General features: G+C 48.8%; 1 protein-coding gene across 4 annotated transcripts in view; it reads left to right on the forward strand.

The window, feature by feature from the left end:
- SRL (sarcalumenin) overlaps positions 1-19,717 on the forward strand; it is a 51,501-nt gene that overhangs the window by 9,844 nt on the left and 21,940 nt on the right. For 2 of the 4 annotated variants that reach the window (XM_036021014.1, XM_036021015.1), the window contains exon 1: positions 1,314-2,282. In XM_036021014.1, the coding sequence (XP_035876907.1) occupies positions 2,222-2,282 (61 nt within the window). In that variant the 5' untranslated portion in view covers positions 1,314-2,221. Of the gene's footprint in view, positions 1-1,300; positions 2,283-19,717 lie in introns of those variants that run through there. The other 2 variants (XM_036021013.1, XM_028523230.2) reach the window with 2 other exon arrangements.

Genomic DNA, 19,717 nt, shown 5'->3' on the forward strand with positions numbered 1-19,717 from the left:
GGAAGCATAATTCAAAAAAGAACATAAAAGATGTGATGAAAATTAAGAATTTTTGCTCTTTGAAAGACACTTAAGTAAATGAAAAGACAAAACACAGACTGGGAGAAAGTACTTACAAAGACACAGCTGAAAAAAGGCTTGTATCCAGCATATATAAAGAACTCTCAAAACTCAATAAAAGAAAACCCAGAAAAATGGGCAAAAGCTTTCAACAAGCAACACCAAAGATGCGGACAACAAATATGAACATGGAAACTTTAGTCAATAGGAAGATGCAAATTAGAACTACAGTGAGATATCACATACACTTATAAGAATAACTAAAATTTAAAAGACTGACCATACCAAGTGTTGACAAGGATGTGGAGGAACTAGTGGTGGGAAACATAAAATGGTACAATCTTAGAAAAAAGTTAGACACCTATAATGTGACCCAACCATTTGACTGCTAGATATTTACCCAAGAGGAATGAAGGCATATGGCCATATATTTATTTGTATATGAATGTTTATAGCAGCTGATTGGTAAAAGCCCAAACTCGGAAACTAATGTCTCTCGACAGGTTAATTGATAACAAATTGTGGTACAGTAAGTCTTCACTTAATGTCGTCAGTAGGCTCTGTGACTTTAAGTGAAACAACATAATGAAACCAGTTTTACCATAGGCTAACTTTTTTTTTTTTTGTCAACACTGACTGGATATTTTACTATACTAAGAGATTAATAAGAATCCCTGGCCATGGTGGGGAGCCAGCTGGAAATTGTGGGCAGCATTTTCTCTCAGACTTGGGACCTGATTCAAGCTGGGGTATTGAAGGAAACCCCCTCTGGTTTGACATATATAGTGCCTTTCCCCTGCCGAGGCCTTGCTTGTGATATGGCAGCGCCAAAGTTCCCATTCAGAACATCTTCTGCCACAAGTATCGATTGAATTAGAGTACCATAGGCTAATTGATATAAACAAGAGTTAGGTTACTGTGGCATCTCATCAGTGTTATCAGGAAACAATGTTGAATGAAAGGACATTCATTCAAGGACCTGCTGTGTATTCACACAATGGGATACTACTCAGAATAAAAAGGAATGAACTATTGGTACATGCTACAGCATGAATAATGTTAAAAACAGTCGTGCTGAGTAAAAGAAGACAGATAAAAAGGAATCATACGGACATGATTCCATTTGTATAAAAATCTAGGAAATGCAAACTAGTGTGTAGTAACTGCAGATCAGTGGTTGCCTGGGAAGGGGTAAAGGGAGGGACTGTGAAGGGACAAAAGGAAAATTTGGGAGTGAGGAATCGTATTTTTTTATTGTCTCCGATTAGATGTCAGTAAAGCTGTTCTAGAGGTAAGTCACACACAAGATACCTAATCGATTCTTGTTCCTTTTCAGGGGTGCTTACTGTTACCCTCACAATGACACCTTCCCCAGGCCAGACAAGCTAGTGTCTGCTTTACCTCGGCTTTTTAGAACTGGCTCTCAGGGGTTGTCACATGCTCTTAGGAAAATCGCATCAAATAGCACATCAAGAAGGTAACAGAAGGTTCTGGAACCCCTGCGCCACTGGAAATGCATATCTGTCCTTACACCCTCTGACTTACAGCATCAGATGTGTCTCTTAGCTCCTCCCCCCAGCCCGGCCCATCAACATTCTGTCTCTTCCAGAGGTCTGGGAAGTTTAACTCCTAGCCATTGATCTCGAAGATGAGACATTGAGGCTTTTTCTTAACTAACCATTATGACTTTACCCTCCTGACCTTCGGAGAGGGGCTGAAACATATGTCTGTGGTTCTCAAATAGGGTCCTTGTTGCTTGGCCCTACACACTCCCTCCTTCAGAAAACAGACAAGTCAAGGTCGTGGACTTGCTGCAGACTTTGGATTAAGTTAGTGTGAATACTGGGAAGACTCAGGTCCCAGACCTAACTCAAGAGACGTCCCACTTTCCCCCCCACTGCTTCCTCCACCCTGTGACCCATGTCATGTGACTTCAGGGCTGCTGTAGGAGAAACACCAGCCAGGGCTTTGCCTTCCAGAGCCTGGCGGCTGGCACAGCAGTGGCAGAGCAAGCCTCCTCTCGGCCTCGCAGGACTGGTGCTGCTTCCGCATCACGCTCGTCCAGTTGCCCTAGTGACTGTGTGACCCTTCTCCCCCGCCCATGCTGCCACCAGCCCTATAAATAGAGGCAAAGAGCAGCTGGGCTCTCTTGGCAGTCACCATGAGGGCGCTGGTTCTGCTGTGCTGCTTTGTGGCGTCGTTCCTGCTCCCAGGACAAGCAGGTATGACCCCACCCCTGTGGGCCAGGCCAGACTTTGCTCCTGTCTGTGGTGTGGTGGGCTTGAGTGGTAGCGGGAGAATGAGGCTTCCAGGATTCCTGGGGCTGATGGCCGATCTCATTTCATTCTCATTCTCTTCTCCCCTGGGGCCCAGGAGAAAGAACTGGGTGTGGAGAGAACCTGAGAGCATTCAGGGGGCTCTTGGGGAGGCCAGTGGGGGCAGAAACAGTGAACTGAGAGGTGCAGGAAGGGGTGAGTTCTGAGCTAGGGGCCAGAGAGAAGGTCTGACCAGTAGATGATGGAGAAGAAGATCCCAGAAGTCAAGACAAGAGGAGCCTCCTAGCCAGACAAAAGATCCAGTCTTGGAGCTGGAGAGGCCCCTGGAAGTCACTGAGTTGACCCTCTCCCCTGGTGGAAAGCTGGCAGGGGGCCTGGCTTTGCATAATTGAGGACAGGGGACAGAGTGGAGGGTCGTCTGGGGAGCAGTGGGATAGAGTGGGGATCAGCTTGGGATGGAATTGGGGAGAGAGTTGAGGAATAGCTTGGAAACGGAATTGGACAGTGTTCATAAGAGGAACAGGACTGTTCTGGGCTTGTCCGGGTCTTTGTTAGAAGTGGCTGGGGGCCTGTGTGCCATGGTTTTCCTCTGACATCTCAGCACTGTGTGGCAGAAGCAGCTCTGGTTACAACATGGGGGTTATTTATAGGTGTGGAGGGAATACCAGAGCATTTTGCCACCTCTCTGTTCCCAAGATTCCTGGGGCGGGTTCCCCTTGGGGATGCTTCGGTGGGGGGTGCTCTGGGGACCCCCACAGGAATCTAGGTCTCTGCCTTGTCTTCCTGTGACTCTGCAGTCTTTATCTGTCCAGGGGACCATGGGGGCCAGAGCCCTAGCCTTTCTGATCTTTGAGGTTCTGTTTTTGAGGTCCTAGTCCCAGCCAGGAGAGCAGGTGGTGGGGGCAGCAGAAGCCATTATCTCAGGAGTTACAGACCAAGATGGGGGGCTCCAGCTTTGAATGTGCTGCCCGGCCCTGCCCTTGTCTGCCCTTGAGTTAATTTGGGCTCCATGGGGCTGCAGTGGCTGGAGTGTAGAGGATTCCAAGCGGCTGTCAGGTGGCTAAGTATGGAAACAGCCATGTAATTGGATCCTGAGCCCCGATCCACTGCTACCCTCTCCCCTTCGCAACTCCTCCCCTCCTCTGCCCAGCCCCAGCTGCCACCTCTCTCTGTTTCCACATGACAGGCCCAGGAACTTTTAGCCTTTTAGGGACATCCTTTATCTTTCCTTCCAACAAGAGGAACTGGATGCGTGGAAAGCTCCTCAGGCTTGCTGGAGGACTCTACAATGGGGAAAGGAGGGAGTCTGGTACTTTGTGCAAAGATTCTCTCTCTGCATGCTCTTTCCTTCCTGGAGCCTGAGCTGCACCCTGGGCTGACTTCCAGGGAGGGGTTGTCCACCAGTGGGCAAGGTTCCCTCCCTCCTCACCCTGCTCACACTTGGGCTGTGGGTTCTTACCCATGTGGATCTGATTACTCCTCAGTTGTAGGTTGTATACCTCAAAAGATGGCTTCCTCCTGCACCCACTGGGAGGTTCCAACCATAAGGGTGGTTTTCCTCCACCCCTATAATGACTGTCTTTCCTACTGGTTGATATTCTCTCAGAATTGTGTCACCTGATAAATGCCACTCTGTCCATAGGCAGCAGCTTTGCTCCTAGACTTCCACCTCACCACTGGGTCCTCATTTCCATGCCCATGTAGCTTGCCTTTCATTGGGTGGCAGGTGTTCTTTCTACCCTCCCATTCCTGCCTCCTGGGGGCAGAGGTGCCATACACAGTTGACTTCCTTCTTTTGTCCTCATGTTGCTCCCATGGACCTCTAGGCGGGATTGATGGACTCCACAGCCTCCTCTTCTTATCCCCAAGTGAGGAACCCCCTCCTTATGTCAGGACACAGGTAGAGCCACCAGACACCTCCCAACCTTCTGACCACAGTCCTCTGTAACCACTGTGGTCCTCCTCTTTGTCTTGTGGACCTGGCCTGGGAACAAGCCTCCTCAAGTACAGGGTAAAGCAACCTTGAGTTGATTTACTCTGTCTCCTCATTGTCAAGGTAAAGGAACAAAAGCCAGAGAAATGAGATGTGTTCAAGATTAGACTACTAGTTAGTGACAGGCACACCCAGCCTATGGCTAGCCTCACCCTACCTGGGAGTGCCTGTCCTCCCTTGGCCTCCCTGAACTACTCTGCTCGTCGGGGCATGTGAAGGGTGGTAGAGAGGCTGCTCGAGGGTAGCTTCTTCCCTCTGGATGCAGGACAAGAATGATGCCATTGGTTCTTTGACTATTTGGAGGGTTGGGGTGGGGTGTGCGGGTTAGGAAAAAACTTTTCTTTGGGTTTAAGCCATTGGCTGAATTTGGGACATCTTTGTTCCCTGTTGTCTGCTGGACTCAAAGAGACACTAGGGGTGTTGTGAGTCTGCGCATCCCCTGTCCTCCAGCCCAGTCCCAGTTGCAGATGTGCAAGTCTGCTCTGGCCCCCACCTAGAGATCCCAGATGGTGAGAGGTTAGTGCATGTGGAGGCTGACCCACCCTTCCATGAGAGACGAGGGTGCATGGTGACCACCAGGAAGTGTGCCCTCCTGAGATCCCCTCCTTACCCACCTCAGTCTAGTTTCTGGAAAGAGGCCCATTTACATCTTCTCACCAGGGCTGTGCAGCAGCAGCTGCTATCAACCACGGGGGAAGCTGCTGGGAAAAAGTCATGAACTCAGGGGTCCTGAGGAAAGAGCAGATCCCAAAGACTTTCCAGCCCCTGTAAGCTGTGTCTCCAGCAGGTTCCTGATTCCTAGCCCAGTGTAGCTGGATGAGTCTGTAGGGAGCATCTAGTTCACCATGTCCCTCACTAAGTTTGTGAAGTGCCTGTCTGGGATTTGGTAATGGATGCTCCCTCCCAGATGTGGATGCCTTGTTTGGTGGCCTGTGAAATGGCATTTTGGAAGTGCTGATTTTGTTCCATGTCTGGGTGTGACAGTAAAAGTGACACAGCTAGTTCATGATATGGCCAGAGCTGGAATTCAGGTTCTCTTATTTTTCATCCAGTGCTTTTAAAAGCTACTTACACCCTCAGAAGGAGGTCCCCATGAGGCTAGTTGTATTGAGCTGGCAATTTGGTGCTTACTTAGGTGTGGTGGGCTGGGACCGAGCCTAGTCCTTATGGACACAGAAGGACAGCTGTTCTTCCTCTGACCTGATCTGAGGGGCTGAGGACAGGGCCTAAGTGCTGTGCCTACTGACCTGGAACAAGGGTGGTACCTAGGGGCATGAGAAGGGGTGCGGTACCTAGGGGTCTGCCACTGTAGGATGTGGGGTTTAACCCTTTCTCCTGGGCACCTCCCCTGCTCCAAATCCAAACCCACACCCACTTATTGCAAAACCCCTTCATTTAAGTATTGGCTGGAATATGTGAAGCCTTTTCATTCAAACACTTTCCCACATTTCACCATTTACTCATTTATCCCAGACTTATTATGTGCCTACTATTTCTTGAGTGTCCTACTAGAGGAATTAAAATAGAAATCTTGTCCTTGGTGAGCTTACAGTTCAGTAGTAGAAGCAGGATGTCTTCTGCTTTAAGGCTGTACATGTGAAGATCAGACATACGGCCCTGACTAGTGTGGCTCAGTGGATTGAGTGCTGGCTTGCAAAGCAAGGGGTTGCTGGTTTGATTCCCAGTCAGGGCACATGCCTGGATTGCAGGCCAAGTCCCAAGTTGGGGGCGCATGAGAGGCAACCACACATTGATGTTTCTCTTCCTCTTTCCTCCCTCCTTTCCTTTCTGAAATCTTTTAGATTTTATTTATTTTTAGAGAGGGAAGGAGGGAGAGAGAGAGAGAGAGAGAGAGAGAAACATCAATGTGTGGTTGCTGGGGGCCATGGCCTGCAACCCAGGCAGGTGCCCTGACTGGGAATCGAACCTGTGATGCTTTGGTTCGCAGCCCACGCTCAATCCACTGAGCTGTGCCAGCCAGGGCTAATAAATGAAATCTTAAAAAAAAAAAAAATCAGACATATGGAAGTGTCAGAGAGAGGAACAGGTGAATTGAGGTGGGATGCAGGTGAGTGGGGAGGTTGTTTTTAACTGAGTGGATCAGGAAGTGTTTTATAGATGAGGGAATGTTTGAGTTGGATCCTGAAGAAAGTAAATTCAGACATGAAAAGATGGAAGGAAGAGAATTCCATGTAAGAGAAGGGGGTGAGCAAACTCATGGCGTCAGGAAAGAGTGGAGCCCTGGGGAGAACAGGAAGGGACACGTTGTTCCACCTGAGATAAGGGCAGGCAGAGAGAAGAGAGGGTCATGGGGAATCTCTCTGGAGGGCTAGGTTGGTGCCAACGTGTCAAGGGCCTTGAGCACCGGACTGAGGACAAGGGCTTTGCTCTGTGGGTAGTGGGTAATCACTGAGGACGTCAGAAGAATCCATCTGGCAGTTGTTTGTAGGGAGGAGTAGAACAAGGGAAGATCTATTAGACAGCCATGTCAGAAATGCATGTGTGAACTTGGGCGAGGGAGCAGGAGTGGAGAGGAGGGGCAGACCTTACAGAGCTGGGGCAGAATCACTCCTCAATTTGGGAGCTGGCTGGGAAGGAGCCCTTGTGGGTTTAGTGCAGGTTACATGATCTTGCCAGAAAAGGAAACCAGGAACATAAAAGAAAATAACAGATTTTTTAAAAGTTCAGTTTGGGTAGTTTTGAATTTTGTGTGCCAATTGGAGATATATAGTCAGGAAAGTGGGATTGGAACTGAGGAGGGAAATCAGGCCCAGGGATCTGGAAGTGAGATTCGTTTGGGTAAAGATGAGGGTGAGGCTGTGAGACTGCTGAGGGAGCTACAGATTTGGGGAGGGGGTAGAGAAAGAAGATAAATGGCCTCCAGGAAGAGACAGTGACCTGGAAGCCAAGGGAGAGGATGTTTCCTAGAAGGGGTGGCCAACAGGGTTTGATACCAGAGATGCTGAGGAAGAGATCACGAACATTATGAGGGGCCATGTGTATTTAGTGAGGACAGGGAGGAGGCAGCATGTTCAGAAGGTAAGACTGTTAACATTTTGAGTTTGGGACCGATAGAGGACAGTAAGAGTGAGCGGGGGGGGGTGGTTGAGAATTTTCTTTCTCATACTAGAGAAGACTAAGTGTGTTTGTGGGCCAGTGGGGAGGGGGTGAGGAAGTGACTGAAATGCCAGATGCTTGAGGAAGGTGAATGAGGTCTGAGGTAGATCTTAAGGGGCACATGCCACAGCACTGTAGAGCCCTCAGAGGTTCCCGAGTAGCCCTGCTATCAGCCAGGGAGCTGAACTAGTGGGAATCCTGGTCTACACTGGGGATTGCTACAGAGGATCTCGAGGGCCACAGAGGGGAGAGAACTAGACTGATCTTCCCAAGAACCCTGTGGGGTGGAAAGGGAGCTGGCTGCTTTGAGTTGTCAGGTATTGGACTCAGGGCCAAGATCGGAGCCTGGTTCCCAGTACTGGAGAGCAGAGCCTGAGAGACCCAGCGCCGGAGGTGAAGTGAGTGAGTCAGCAATTTAGTCTCAGTGAATGTTAGTCTTGCTGTTGGTGAGCCGGCCCCTCAAGCCAGGTGCTGTAGAGAAGACAAAATCCAGGCTCCACCGCCTAAGGCATTTATTCAGCAGATGTCCACTGGGTCTACAATGGGTACCAACAGAGTACTGGGTTTGCACTATGTCGGGATTAGTGGTTTCAGTGGAAGTTGCTGCAGAGGCACATGGCTAGAGTTTCCTGGGTAACAACCTCAGTTCTCATTCTTCCTTATGGAATGGATGGAAACTGCCCGGGCACAGGTTCCCTGCTAGGTCTTTTCCTGGCAGGAAGGCCTCTACCTCCTCTCACCCCCATAGCCCATCAGCACGGCTCATTTTGGGATAAGAAGGGGACTGAGTGAGAGGAGCGAGTCGAGTCAATGGGCTGGCTTGTGTTCTCTCACCACCTGCTCTGAGGGTTCAGGCCCCTTGAAGACTGCTCACATGCTTCTCAAGGGCCTTCTGAGACTTGAAAGCTAGAAGTCTATCTTCGGACTCCTGCATCAGCTCTGTAGGGTCCTTTTCTTTTGGTGGTTCCCTTCCCTCCTCCCACACTGTACCCCCTCCTAATATGTGCCATTGGCAAAGGCCCTGAAACTCATTCTAATGAGTGCCAATGGCTCAACACTTAGACTGTCATTTTCCCAAATTCCTTTTTGTTTTAAAGGAGTTAGAAGATTTTAGCTCAGGGAATGCACATCTAACGAGGAATTTCCCATTGCTTTGGTGGGCGAGGTCTCACCCAAAGTCCCTAGTCACAGCATTGTGAGGCAATATATAGTCCACTCCACCTGAGCACAGAGGGGCTGAACTATGGAGTGGGGCTTTCTCTACCTGTCCTAAAAGAGTGAGTGAATGAATGAACTGGAGCCATGGTGGACACAGCTGTAAGCCTGCCAAACTGGATTTGGCCAGTGCTCTGCTTACTCCCAGCCCTGGTGTCCTCAGCAGGAGGCAAAAGGGGCAACATAATTTGTCAAATGGGATGGGTCACATTTAGCTGAGTTTTTGGAGACATTTTCCTGGTGTGTGTCGCCTATGTTGTCATCTCTCTCTGGGATCAGGAAATCTTGTCCCATTATTGGTTTCAGTTTTATACCTCTTTAGCCCCAAAGGTGGGTTTTTGCTCAGGATCAAGGTCCCAGGCACCCTTTTGCCTAAGGGACATGCCTGTCCTTGTCACTTCCTTGTGTTCTCTCACAGAGGGCTTTGGAGCAGGAGCAGCCTTTCCTGAGCTGCCCAACCTCAGGAAGGGGGGCTTGGGTGACAGAATTGGCTCCTGCCTTTTAAATTCCCCAAGCTATTGGAAGTTAGCCATTCATGGGGAAGTCAGCCTTCATGGGGCCTACAGCAGCCTCCTCTCCCCCAGCCTCCAGCTCTTCCTTAGCTGGTGTAAAGGGGAGGCTGCACGCTGGGTTGAGTTGGTGGGTGTGCCCAGAGGCCTGATTCTGAAGAAGACCATGAGGCTCTGGTGCTGGTATCAGCTCCTGCCTGGCCATTCCAGGAGCCTGTTCCCCTGGGATCATGTCATTGAGATCACAGGAAATCAGAGTCTCCATGGCTTCATTCAGTTCCAAATCCTGGGGCCCAGAAGGATTTCAGGTAGGATGTTGGCCCAGCTGGGGCAGACTCCCTGGGCTCATTGCAAGGGTGTGAAGGGATGACAAGAGGATTTCTCTTCTGATTCGGGTGGATGTCAGCCCCCTGCCCCACCCTTGCCTAGGTCTTTGTCCTTCACAACCTTGAAAGCGCTAGTCCTCTAGTCCTCTGACAGCTAAGACTGACGGAACAAGTGTGGGCTGGAAGGAGGGCTCAGCGCAGAGTCCTGGGGACGTGGGAGATGTAGCTGTCCCTTGGGAACCCACCCTGGGTTGAGAAACCAGGATGGAATCATGCTTGGGGTAAGGGGCAGTCTATGAACAGCAGGAACCAACACAGATTGGGTAGCTGCAGGACCTTAGAGGGAGAAGAGTAGGGTTGATTAATCATACAAAGTGGGTGCTTGAAAGAGAGACAGGAAAGGTGAGGAGATGAGGGTCCCTCTCTGAAAGGCCCAGCTCTTCAGCCTGAGGCCATGCTATGCCCCTCGTGAGGTCCTGGCCAGCCACACTGTGCAGGCAGGGACTACCGACATTTCTGCTCCCAGGAGCTGACCTATATGGGGAGATGACACGCACTGAAAAAAATGTAACTAACACCCCGGCAGCTCTGGTTAGAGTTCAGAGGAGGGCTGGAAGGTCGGCCTCTCAGAGGAGCAGGGTTCCCACTGGCCTGGGTTGAAGCAGATGGTCACTGGACTGTCAGCTCCAAGAGGACAGAAGCTGTGTGTTTGTTTTATTTACTCACCACTGTGTCACCAACACTTAGCATACGCTTGGCTCATTGAAGGCCTTCAACCATGTAGATGAATGAGTAGATGATTTGTGCAGGCAGAGTTGTAAGAACATCTGAAAGGTGATCGAAGCCAGGTGTAGGGAAGCTCAGAGCATTGCACTGGAAGGGATAGGGTGAGACCAGCTCTGGCTAGAATGTGGGGCTCCTATTTGGGGGCTGTCAATCTACCTTAATGGGTTGGGGCCCCTTGCAAAGCTTCAATGCTGAGCCGAGTGACTCCCTAGAACCTCAGCATACCTATCCTGCTCCCCTTGTGGCTAGTCCCTCCCCCTTCTCTTTCCCAGATATTTTTGGATACTTCTAGAGCAGGGACTATATTCTGAGCTGAAACAGGTGCAGACAAAGTCTGGCCTGGAGTTCTGTGCCCACAGGAAGTGGATTGTGCTGGGAGCTCAGCCCAGAACCAGGCCAGGGAAGAGTCCTGGGGTTTGGAAGCCCCCCTCCCCACTGCCACTTGGTTGCTGCCAAAACTGCAGCCCCTGGTCCTCCTCCAAGTGGCCATTCTGTTAGGACCTCAGCCAGCTCTGTTGTTTCCCAAAAAATTTTCCCTAGATGGCAATAGGTAAAAGCTTGATGAAACTGTTGCCTTGAAAACTCTCTGATAGGATCTGATACCACAGCTGCCTTCCCTGGGCATCTGTATCTAGCAGAGAGGCTGCTGGCCACTTTGGTGGTTACTTGTTTTTTTTTTTTTTTTTTCCCTTGCATTTCCTCCTACCCTCTATTCCAAGTGTTGGGTAGTACAATGTCACTTATTTCTCTAGTTTATCCCAGGAGGTCAGGACACCAGGAGTGTTCTCTGGGACCTGGGAAGGCTTCTGGAAAAATTAGGAAAGGGTCACAGTGCTCACTGTGGCCTGAGGGAGCCCATCCTGGCTTTGGATGTCCAGCAGAGTGAGCTTAGATACAAGCTATGACAGGGGGTGAATATCTTTTCCTCCCTCAGTTTCCTTACTGCATTGGGGGTTAGGCTGGAGGCCTCTCCACTCAGACCCTTTCACCTGAGCCTGCCCACGCAGGAGCAGAGCAGCCAGCCAGGGGTGGGGTGTGGCGGGCATACTGGGACTCAAGAACAGAACAAGTGCTGGCTTTGTCACACATTTGCCACCAAACCCCTTACCATCTTTGCACCTGCTTGTTCGCCTGTAAAACAGGATAATAATACTTTGCCCTATTTACAGTGTGGGGTTCTTATGTGGCTAAGATAAGTAAATGGCTATGGGATGCTTAAGATATTTTTTGACATCAGATACTTTTTAAGGTTAAAAGGCCTGTGACTGCAAGTATAGGCTATCACTACGGTCAGTATTGCTGTGGCTTAAGATCTGCCACAGGTTTCCTCAAGTATCATGAAATATGAACAACTAGGGGAATCCATCTACATAACTGCTTCTTCTCAGGACTGTTAAATCGTCAGGATTCTCTGTCCTCAAGGAGCTTACAGACCAGGAGGAGAGACAGGCCCTGCTCGTGATATGAGGAGGGAACCATATAAGGCAGCTGTAATCAAGGGCTAAAAATAAGTAGCCTAAGAGTGCAGAGAAACGGGGAGCAGGTGGGGCAGGATGGGGCCTCAGGCTGGTGAAAGCACCACCTGCTTAGTGTGAGGCGGGTTGGGAAGACTTTGTAGGACCGGGCTTAGGTGTTAGTTCCTACATTATTTTCTTGGGTCTGCCATAACAAATCACCACAAGCCAGGGGACTTAGAATGACAGAAATTTATTCCCTCACAGTTGGGAGGCTGCAAGTCTGAAATGGTGTTGGAAGGGTCACACTCCCTCTGAAGGCTCCAGGGGAGGATACTTCTTTCTGTTTCCAGCTTCTAGTAGATCCCGGCAGTCCTTGGCTTGCAGATGTGTCTCTATAATCTCTGTCCTCATGTGGCTTCTTCTCTGTGTGTCTCTGAGTCCTCTCCCCTTTTTATAAGGACACCAGTCATTGGACTTAGGACCCACCCTAATTCAGTATGACGTCATCTTACCTAATTACATCAGCAGAGGCCCAATTTTCAAATAAGGTCATTCTGAGGTTCTGGGTGTCTATGAATTTTGCGGGGAACGGTTCATTGGTGGCAGTCCTTAGGCTTGGACCCAGACTGTTGAGCAGTTGCTGGCTCTGAATATTTAGTTCTTGTTTCTCTACTGGGTGGTAGTCTTCTACTGGGCACAGATGGCACCTGTTTCCTTGGTCGTCTCTTGCCCCATGGCCCATGCAATTGCCCCAGCACCTAATTTGGAGCTCTGCTGATACACCCAGGGCAAGTGTGTTGAATGAATGGATGGACAGCTGGCTGGGGGCAGGGGATTCCAGGAGTAGCCTCCTAGCTTAGTGGTGATGCTGAGGAGGACAGTGGGGAGAATTTTCCAGCTCCTTTTTGGGTGTGCTCAGGTGCAGACTGAGTTGGAATTGGCACGTCCTGAGGTCAGGGCTGTTTGCTTCCTGGCTGGTTGTGTGATGGAGAGAGCAGTAGGCTGAGAACCCAGAAACTCTTCCATGTGTGTCCCCATATCCAGCCCCTCACAGTCTCCTGCCCCAGGCACAGCGCACAGCGGGAGGGTCAGCAGTACACAGGTACCTCCTAATGCTCTGCAGAAGCCGCTTGGAAAAAGAACTTCAAATGAATCCTCTACTGAGTCCATGAGAGGTTCGCATCTTGGCACCGTTGCCTTTCTGTGCTCTCTACCCAGCAGCAGGAGCCCCCAAATGGAATGGCAGGTATCTGGATCTCCTCATGGCAGAACTGGGGGGTCCCCAACCTGGAGTCGGTGTTGAGGCATCTGTGGAAGCTGGTGGCTACAGCTCTGTTGCACTGTCTGTGGTTTGTCTCAGTTCTGAAGAACAGGGGTGGGGGACAGATGTCCAGGGGCTTCTAGCCTTTCTGGAAATGCTCATCAGTGAATCCAGTCTGCACTCCTTAGTCTGATGTACCACTGTCCTCTGTCCAGCATGTACCAACCTCCTGACTAATGTTTTCTGCATATACTTGGCTTGGCTCTTGCAGCCATTGACCCCAAATGTCTTACCCCGCTTCCCACCAGGAGCCTCTGTGATGGGACCCTGGGTCCACATCTCTATGCAGAGTTGAGGCTTTGCTCTCTGCTGTCGGGAGAGCCAGGAGTACTCTTCATGCTGCCCAACTCCCCTCCAATTAAAAGCTAATGTCTTTAAAAGGAAGATTTCTTTTTTAATCCTCAGCAGAGGACATTTTTTTCATTGCTCTTTTAGAGAGAGAGGAAGGGAGAAAGAAAAACATTGATGTGTGAGAGAAGCATCGATGTGAGAGAGAAGCATTAATCTGTTGCCTCTGATATGTGCCCAGACTGAGGATCAAACCCACAACCTAGGTATGTGCCCTGACTGGGAATCAAACCCACAGCCTTTCAGTAATGGGAAGTGGCTCCAACCAACTGAGCCACACCTGTCAGGGCTAAAAGGAGGATCTTAAATGTGGGAGTCCAGTTCATGGTTATCGCAGCAGCTTTCTGAGCTGGTGAGTCAGTAACTTCTAACCCTTTGATCACATCACAAAGAAATAAACCCAAAGGGGTTAAGTGACTTGGCCCATGGGTACTTCTCTGGTTCTGAATTCTGGTCCTGAATCTCCTTACTCCCGGGAGGAACCCCCTGCCACTAAGGTGAGAGCTGACCTCATATTTTGCCATCATCATCCATTCAGCCATCTCCAGTGGTGGTTCTAGATGCTTAGATACAAAATTCCTGATAGGAAACCAAATAAGTAAGTTATATAATTTATCAAGTATTTATGGAGAAAAAGAGACTAGGAAAGGGAGATGGGTAAGTCTAATTAGAAGACAACATCACAGGTGGCCAGGGAAGGACTGGCAGAGAATGTTTTAGAGAAAAACAAGAATTAAAGGCACTTAAAAAAGCAGCTTCATTGAGATATAATTCACATGCCATATTATTCACCCTTTTAAATTTAATAATATTTATAATATTTAATATTGTACAATTCAATATTTTTTGTTGTATTTACAAATATATCTAACCATCAGCAAAGTCAATTTTAGGACGTTTTCTTTTTTTTTAAGATTTTATTTATTTTTAGAGAGAAGTGAAGGGAGGGAGAAAGAATAAAAGAAACAGTGATGTGTGTGAGAAACATCAATTGGTTGTCTCTTACAACACTCCCAACTGGGGACCTGGCCCATAATTCAGACATGTGTCCAGACTGGGAATCAAACTGGTGATCTTTTGGTTTGCAGGATGACACCCAGCCCACTGAGCCACACTAGTCAGGGCAATTTTAGAACATTTTCATCATCTCAAAAAGCCCTGTACCCACTCAGCAGTCACTTCCCATTCCCCACCCCCACTTCCATCTCCTAGCCCCTGGCCACCACTGATTTCTATAGATTTGCCTATTCTGGACATTTCATACAAATGGAATCATCAGCATGTGGACTTTGGTGACTGGCTTCTTTCACTTAGCATAATGTCTTCAAGGTTCATCCATGGAGTACGTGTCAGTGCTCCATTTCTTTTTATGGATGAATAATATTCCATTGTATGTATATACTATGTTTTGTTTACCCATTCATCTCTTCATGGACACTCACATTGTTTCCATCTTTGGCTGTGTGAGTGGTGCTGCTGTAAATTTCAGTGTACATGTTCTTAGGAGATATGTTTTGGGGAGATTTTATCTTAACTTTAGAAATATCCTATACTTTTCTAGTACTATACAGCTTTCAGAATTCCATCACATGACATGTCACCCTCCCACTATCTAGCACGTAGTAGGTACTCCCATCAATAGCAATGGGATGAAGGCACAACAGTCCTGGAGGTGGGCAGGGAGGGTATTTCTCTTTTCTGTTTTATTAGTGATGAAACAGGCACAGAAAAGCTAAAATACTCGCTCAGGGTCCCACTACTGGTTAGGGGAATGAACTCAGACTTCTTACTCTGTTCTCCTCTTCCTTTCCCAGAGTTATAGGTCCCCAGGGCAGCTCCCTATGCTGCTCCACTGGGCAGCTCTTCCTGACTACCAGGGTTTTGCCCCATGGGCAGTTTCTGTGAGGGCCTCCACTGCAGAGAGATGTCCATTCCTGCCTATTTATACTCTCCTTCTGGAGTATCCCCTTGCAGGGTAGCAAGGCCAATTAGACACCAGACCTGTGACGTCCCTAGAGCTAATGGGTATCAGCCCCTGTTGGCCACCTGTGGTTTTGGAGATGGACCATAGCATGGGCTGGTGGGGCTGGGAGGCTGGGGAAGGCTTAGAACAGCTTCCTATAGGTGGGTACCACCCTTTGCAACCAGTAGATCTCTGGGGATGGGTACAGTTTTACTCCATAGTCAAGGCCCAAGGACAGTGTTTCTCAGATACTATAGCGTTTGAAAATCACTTGAGTGCTTGTTAAAAGGGCAGACTCCTGAGGCCCTACCCACCCTGAGTATGATTATGAGGGTTTGTGGAAGGGACCCAGGAATGGAACATTTTAAATTTCATTTTTTATTAATATGAGAGAGGGAGAGAGAGAGAAATATCAACTTATCCATTTACTTATGCATTAATTGGTTTCTTCCTGAATGTGCCCTGAAGATCAAACCCACAGCCTTGGCATATCTGGATGATGCTCTAACCAATTGAGCTACCTGGCCAGGGCAGAACATTTTATGTATTTTATTTCATCATTATTATTTTTTATCCTCACCCAAAAACATGCTTGCTGATTTTAGAGAGAGGGGAAGGGATGAGGGAGAGAAATATCAATGCAAGAGAGAAACATCCATCAGTTGCCTCCTATATCTGTCCTGACAGGGGGACCAAACCCACAACCCAGGCATGTGCCCGAACCAGGAATTGAACTTGTGACCTTTTGGTTTATGGGACAGTGCTCCATCCAACTAGGGCCATGGCAGAACATTTTAAACCAAGCTCCTCTGCAATCTTTTTGCAAATGGCCTTGGGCTATGCCTTGAGCCATACCGTGAGAAGGGATGACCCAGGGTAGGAGGCTCATTACTGCAGGTGCTCTCAGGGCATCTAGCAGATAGTTCCTGTATAGGGATATTTACCAGGCCCATGCTGGACACCAGCTATCTCACTGGGGACAAGCCAGAGATGCTAGCCTCAAGGACCTTATTATTCATGGGGATACAGGTTACAATAAAGGCTATCATACAGGGTGACTGGTGCTGTGGGAACACAGAGCAGAAGCACCTCAGAACTGAGGGATCAGGGGAGGCCTCATAGGTGATGGGTCTCAAAGCTGAGATCTGAAGTATGAGCCAGAATCAGCCAGGCCAAGGATGTGGGGGAAAGAAGAACAGAGTGGTGTTGGCACTCAAGGAGGTTGATTAGAAATCCACACAAACTAAAAGGACTGACCTCTTTCCTTCCCTCCCTCCCTTCCTTTTTCCTCACTTGAGGATGTGCTTATTGATCTTAGAGAGAGAGAAAGGAAGGGAGAAAGAGAGAGAGAGAGAAATCAATGTGAGAGAAACATCGATCGGTTGCCTCCTGCACATGCCCTGCTGGGGAACCAAACCCACAACCTAAGTATGTGCCCTGACTGGGAATCAAAGCTTCAACCTTTTGGTGCATGGGGTAATGTTTAACCAACTAAGCCACCTGGCCAGGGCTAAAAGGATTTCTTAAAGAATTCTGTAGGTGGTTGTCATGTGAATCTGGATGTTTAACACTTTTTCTGGTTCTGTGGGGACATAAAGAGGCATTGGTTCAATCTCTAGTCCCAGAGGGATGACAGCCTAGAAAGGAAGCTAGGACATAAGCACACCTCCTGAAGGCCACAGCCGCACAAGGCAGGGCTGTGTCATTTGGCTCAGTGTGGGTGGTTATAGATACTGAGTCAGTTGAGGTCAGCGAGGGGACCTGTGTGACCTGGAGGGGTAAGAACCAGAAAGCATCACAAAAGGGAGAGGGGACAGGTAAGGCTGGAGAAGCAGGAGGGCATAATGCAGGTGGTGGTGTGGGCCATCAGAAGACCTACTGTGGGTTGGATTGTGTCTAAAAGATATGTTGAAGTCCTAACCTCCAGAACCTCTGAATGTGACATTATTGGAAATAGAGTCATCACAGATATAGTGAGTTAATCTGCTGGTGTTCTTATAAGAAAAGGAGAAGAGACATAGATTAGAAGCATAGGGAGAAGGCCATGCATGATGGAGGTGGAGATTGGAGGAAACACACATTGACAAGCCAAGGATTGTTAAGAATGACCAAAAACTGGGAGAGCCAGGAGGGCGTCTTCCCTAGAGCCTTTTGGGGGAACTTGGCTCAGCTGACACCTTGATTTTGGATTTGTGGCACTCAGAACTATGAGAGAAAATATTTTTATTGCTTTAAGTCACCAGGTTATGGTGCTTTGTTACAGCAGCCACAGGAAACTAATACATGGCCAGGCTCAGGCTTTTGCACAGGGATTTGGGGCTCTTGTCTAGCTTGGGGGTGAGGGACCCTTTAAGCACGTGGGCTGTTGGAGTACCTCAGATGCAACCTGGCAGTTGCCTCATAGAGCCCTTGGCACTGACCAGGAAGGGTCACCCTGGGGACAGCAAGCGCAGAATGTACACCTCATTCAGCCCCACCCTCTGGCCTGCCCTTGGCCCTAACCTTCCTCTTCCCAGGGGAGTACCGTGGGAACCAAGGAGTAGATGCCTGCCCTGGCCTTTTGCTTGGCCACCAGGCTGCCAAAGGAAAAGAAAGCTCCCAGGTGTTGAGAGCCTCTTCTAGTTCCAGCATTGAGGAGATGAGGGAGAGAACCCAGGCCTGAAGTAGCACTAAATCCACCTGAGAAGGATGCTACTCCCAGTTTAATTGCCTGTAACAATTCTCCCTTGGGGAGGGGATGTCTAGAGAGGGAGCCCTTGGAAGGGATAGGACCCACTGCTTCCCCGGGAAAGAGTTGATCACATGCCTGTGGTTCAAGGGTTTAGACAACTTGGAAATACAAACTGGGAGCAAGTCTACTCCTAAGGGAGATATGGGATTTCCAGAATGTTCCACTATAGAGTAGCTTGGGTATTCTAGACATCTTTGCCTGTGGCATTTTCCAAGTCCTGGGGTCATAACTGAGTGTAATGGATGGATTTGTTGGGAGGCTTTGAGAATTTGTCTCATTACTGAGCAGCAGACAGGGAGGTAGTCTTCTCTCCTTTTTGTCATGACCTGGGGTCTGGAAGGCTCCTCTGGTCCAGGCTTCTTGTGGTCTCTGCCATCGTCACTTCAGATAGCTAAGTGCTTGGGAACCAACTGTCCTTTGTTTCCTGGTTATGAAGACAATGAACCTCTCCTTTCATTCTTCTGGTGATACCAGGAGTATTGCACACTAACAGTGAATGTGTGGCCTGATGAAGGTGACCTCTGGGTAGTTAAACCCCACCCTGGTCCTTCCTCAAATCTCTGTACAGAGCTTTCTTCAGGGACCTAGCCTGACATCAGGGCCCTCAGTGGATATTCTTTATAGGAACATTCTTCATAGGAACAACTGGGGGAATGGATGGGTAATCCCAGGAATTCTGGGTTTCAGGGATAAGGCAAGATGTGGACATAAAGGATTAGAAATGTCAGGGAGAGAAGGGAGTCATGGCTGTTTGGAACCCTGCAAAACAGACCAGGGTGAGGGATCTGGAGACTTTGTGTTTTTGTCTGTGTTTGACCTCAACTTGCTAGGTAGCTTCTAGCAGGTTCTTTTCCCTCTTTGGGCCTTGGTCTCATTTGTGAAATGAAAGAATTGAGCTAGTTAGTTTTTAAAGTTTTCTTCCAGTTCTAGAAGTCTCTACCAAAAAAATAACTGTAGGACTAAATAACAAAATGTTTGGGGTCAGAATGTCTGGACCCAGAAGCGGAACCCATCTGTTGCAAATTTGGTGAAGACCTGTGGGAGAGAAGGTGGGAAGACTTGGTGTCTTGGTGCTTGGATAGCAGTTTTTCTGGAAGGATTTATGGATGGGAGCACACAGGGTGGAATATTTGCTTCTGTTGCCCCAGCTTCTGCCCTTGACTTGACCTTCTTTGAGAAGACTTGAGGATGGGTGGCATCTCTGGTCTTTTGGGCAGTTGGGCATGAGATTTGCTAAGGACATCAAACTTCTGAGAGGGTATGGGGGAGGCTTGGTGCTGCAAAGTGAGGTGAAGAGGTGCCTGTGGCTGTGCAGGCCTATGTGTTAGGCCCCTCAAAGCCATGAAGATATTAGGCCTGATTTCAGCCGAGCAGGACAAGCATAGCTCTATTTGAATGGGAGCTAGAGCCACTCTCACTCTACCTCTGTGGTGCAGTCAAAGCTCTATTCTTGAGGCCCAAGTTGGTTCTGTACCCTGTGCTCACTTATCATAAGGACATGAGGCCATGCTGGCACTGCGAGTGGCCTCTCTCTAGTTGTGTTTCCACTTCTGAGAGTTGTGAAGGGCCTTCAGTCACTCTGCCTCCAGCCAGGGCTTTTCATTCATTCCTTCAG

Source organism: Phyllostomus discolor, chromosome 3 (genome assembly GCF_004126475.2).
Source record: "Phyllostomus discolor isolate MPI-MPIP mPhyDis1 chromosome 3, mPhyDis1.pri.v3, whole genome shotgun sequence".
Taxonomy (NCBI): Eukaryota; Metazoa; Chordata; class Mammalia; order Chiroptera; family Phyllostomidae; genus Phyllostomus; species Phyllostomus discolor.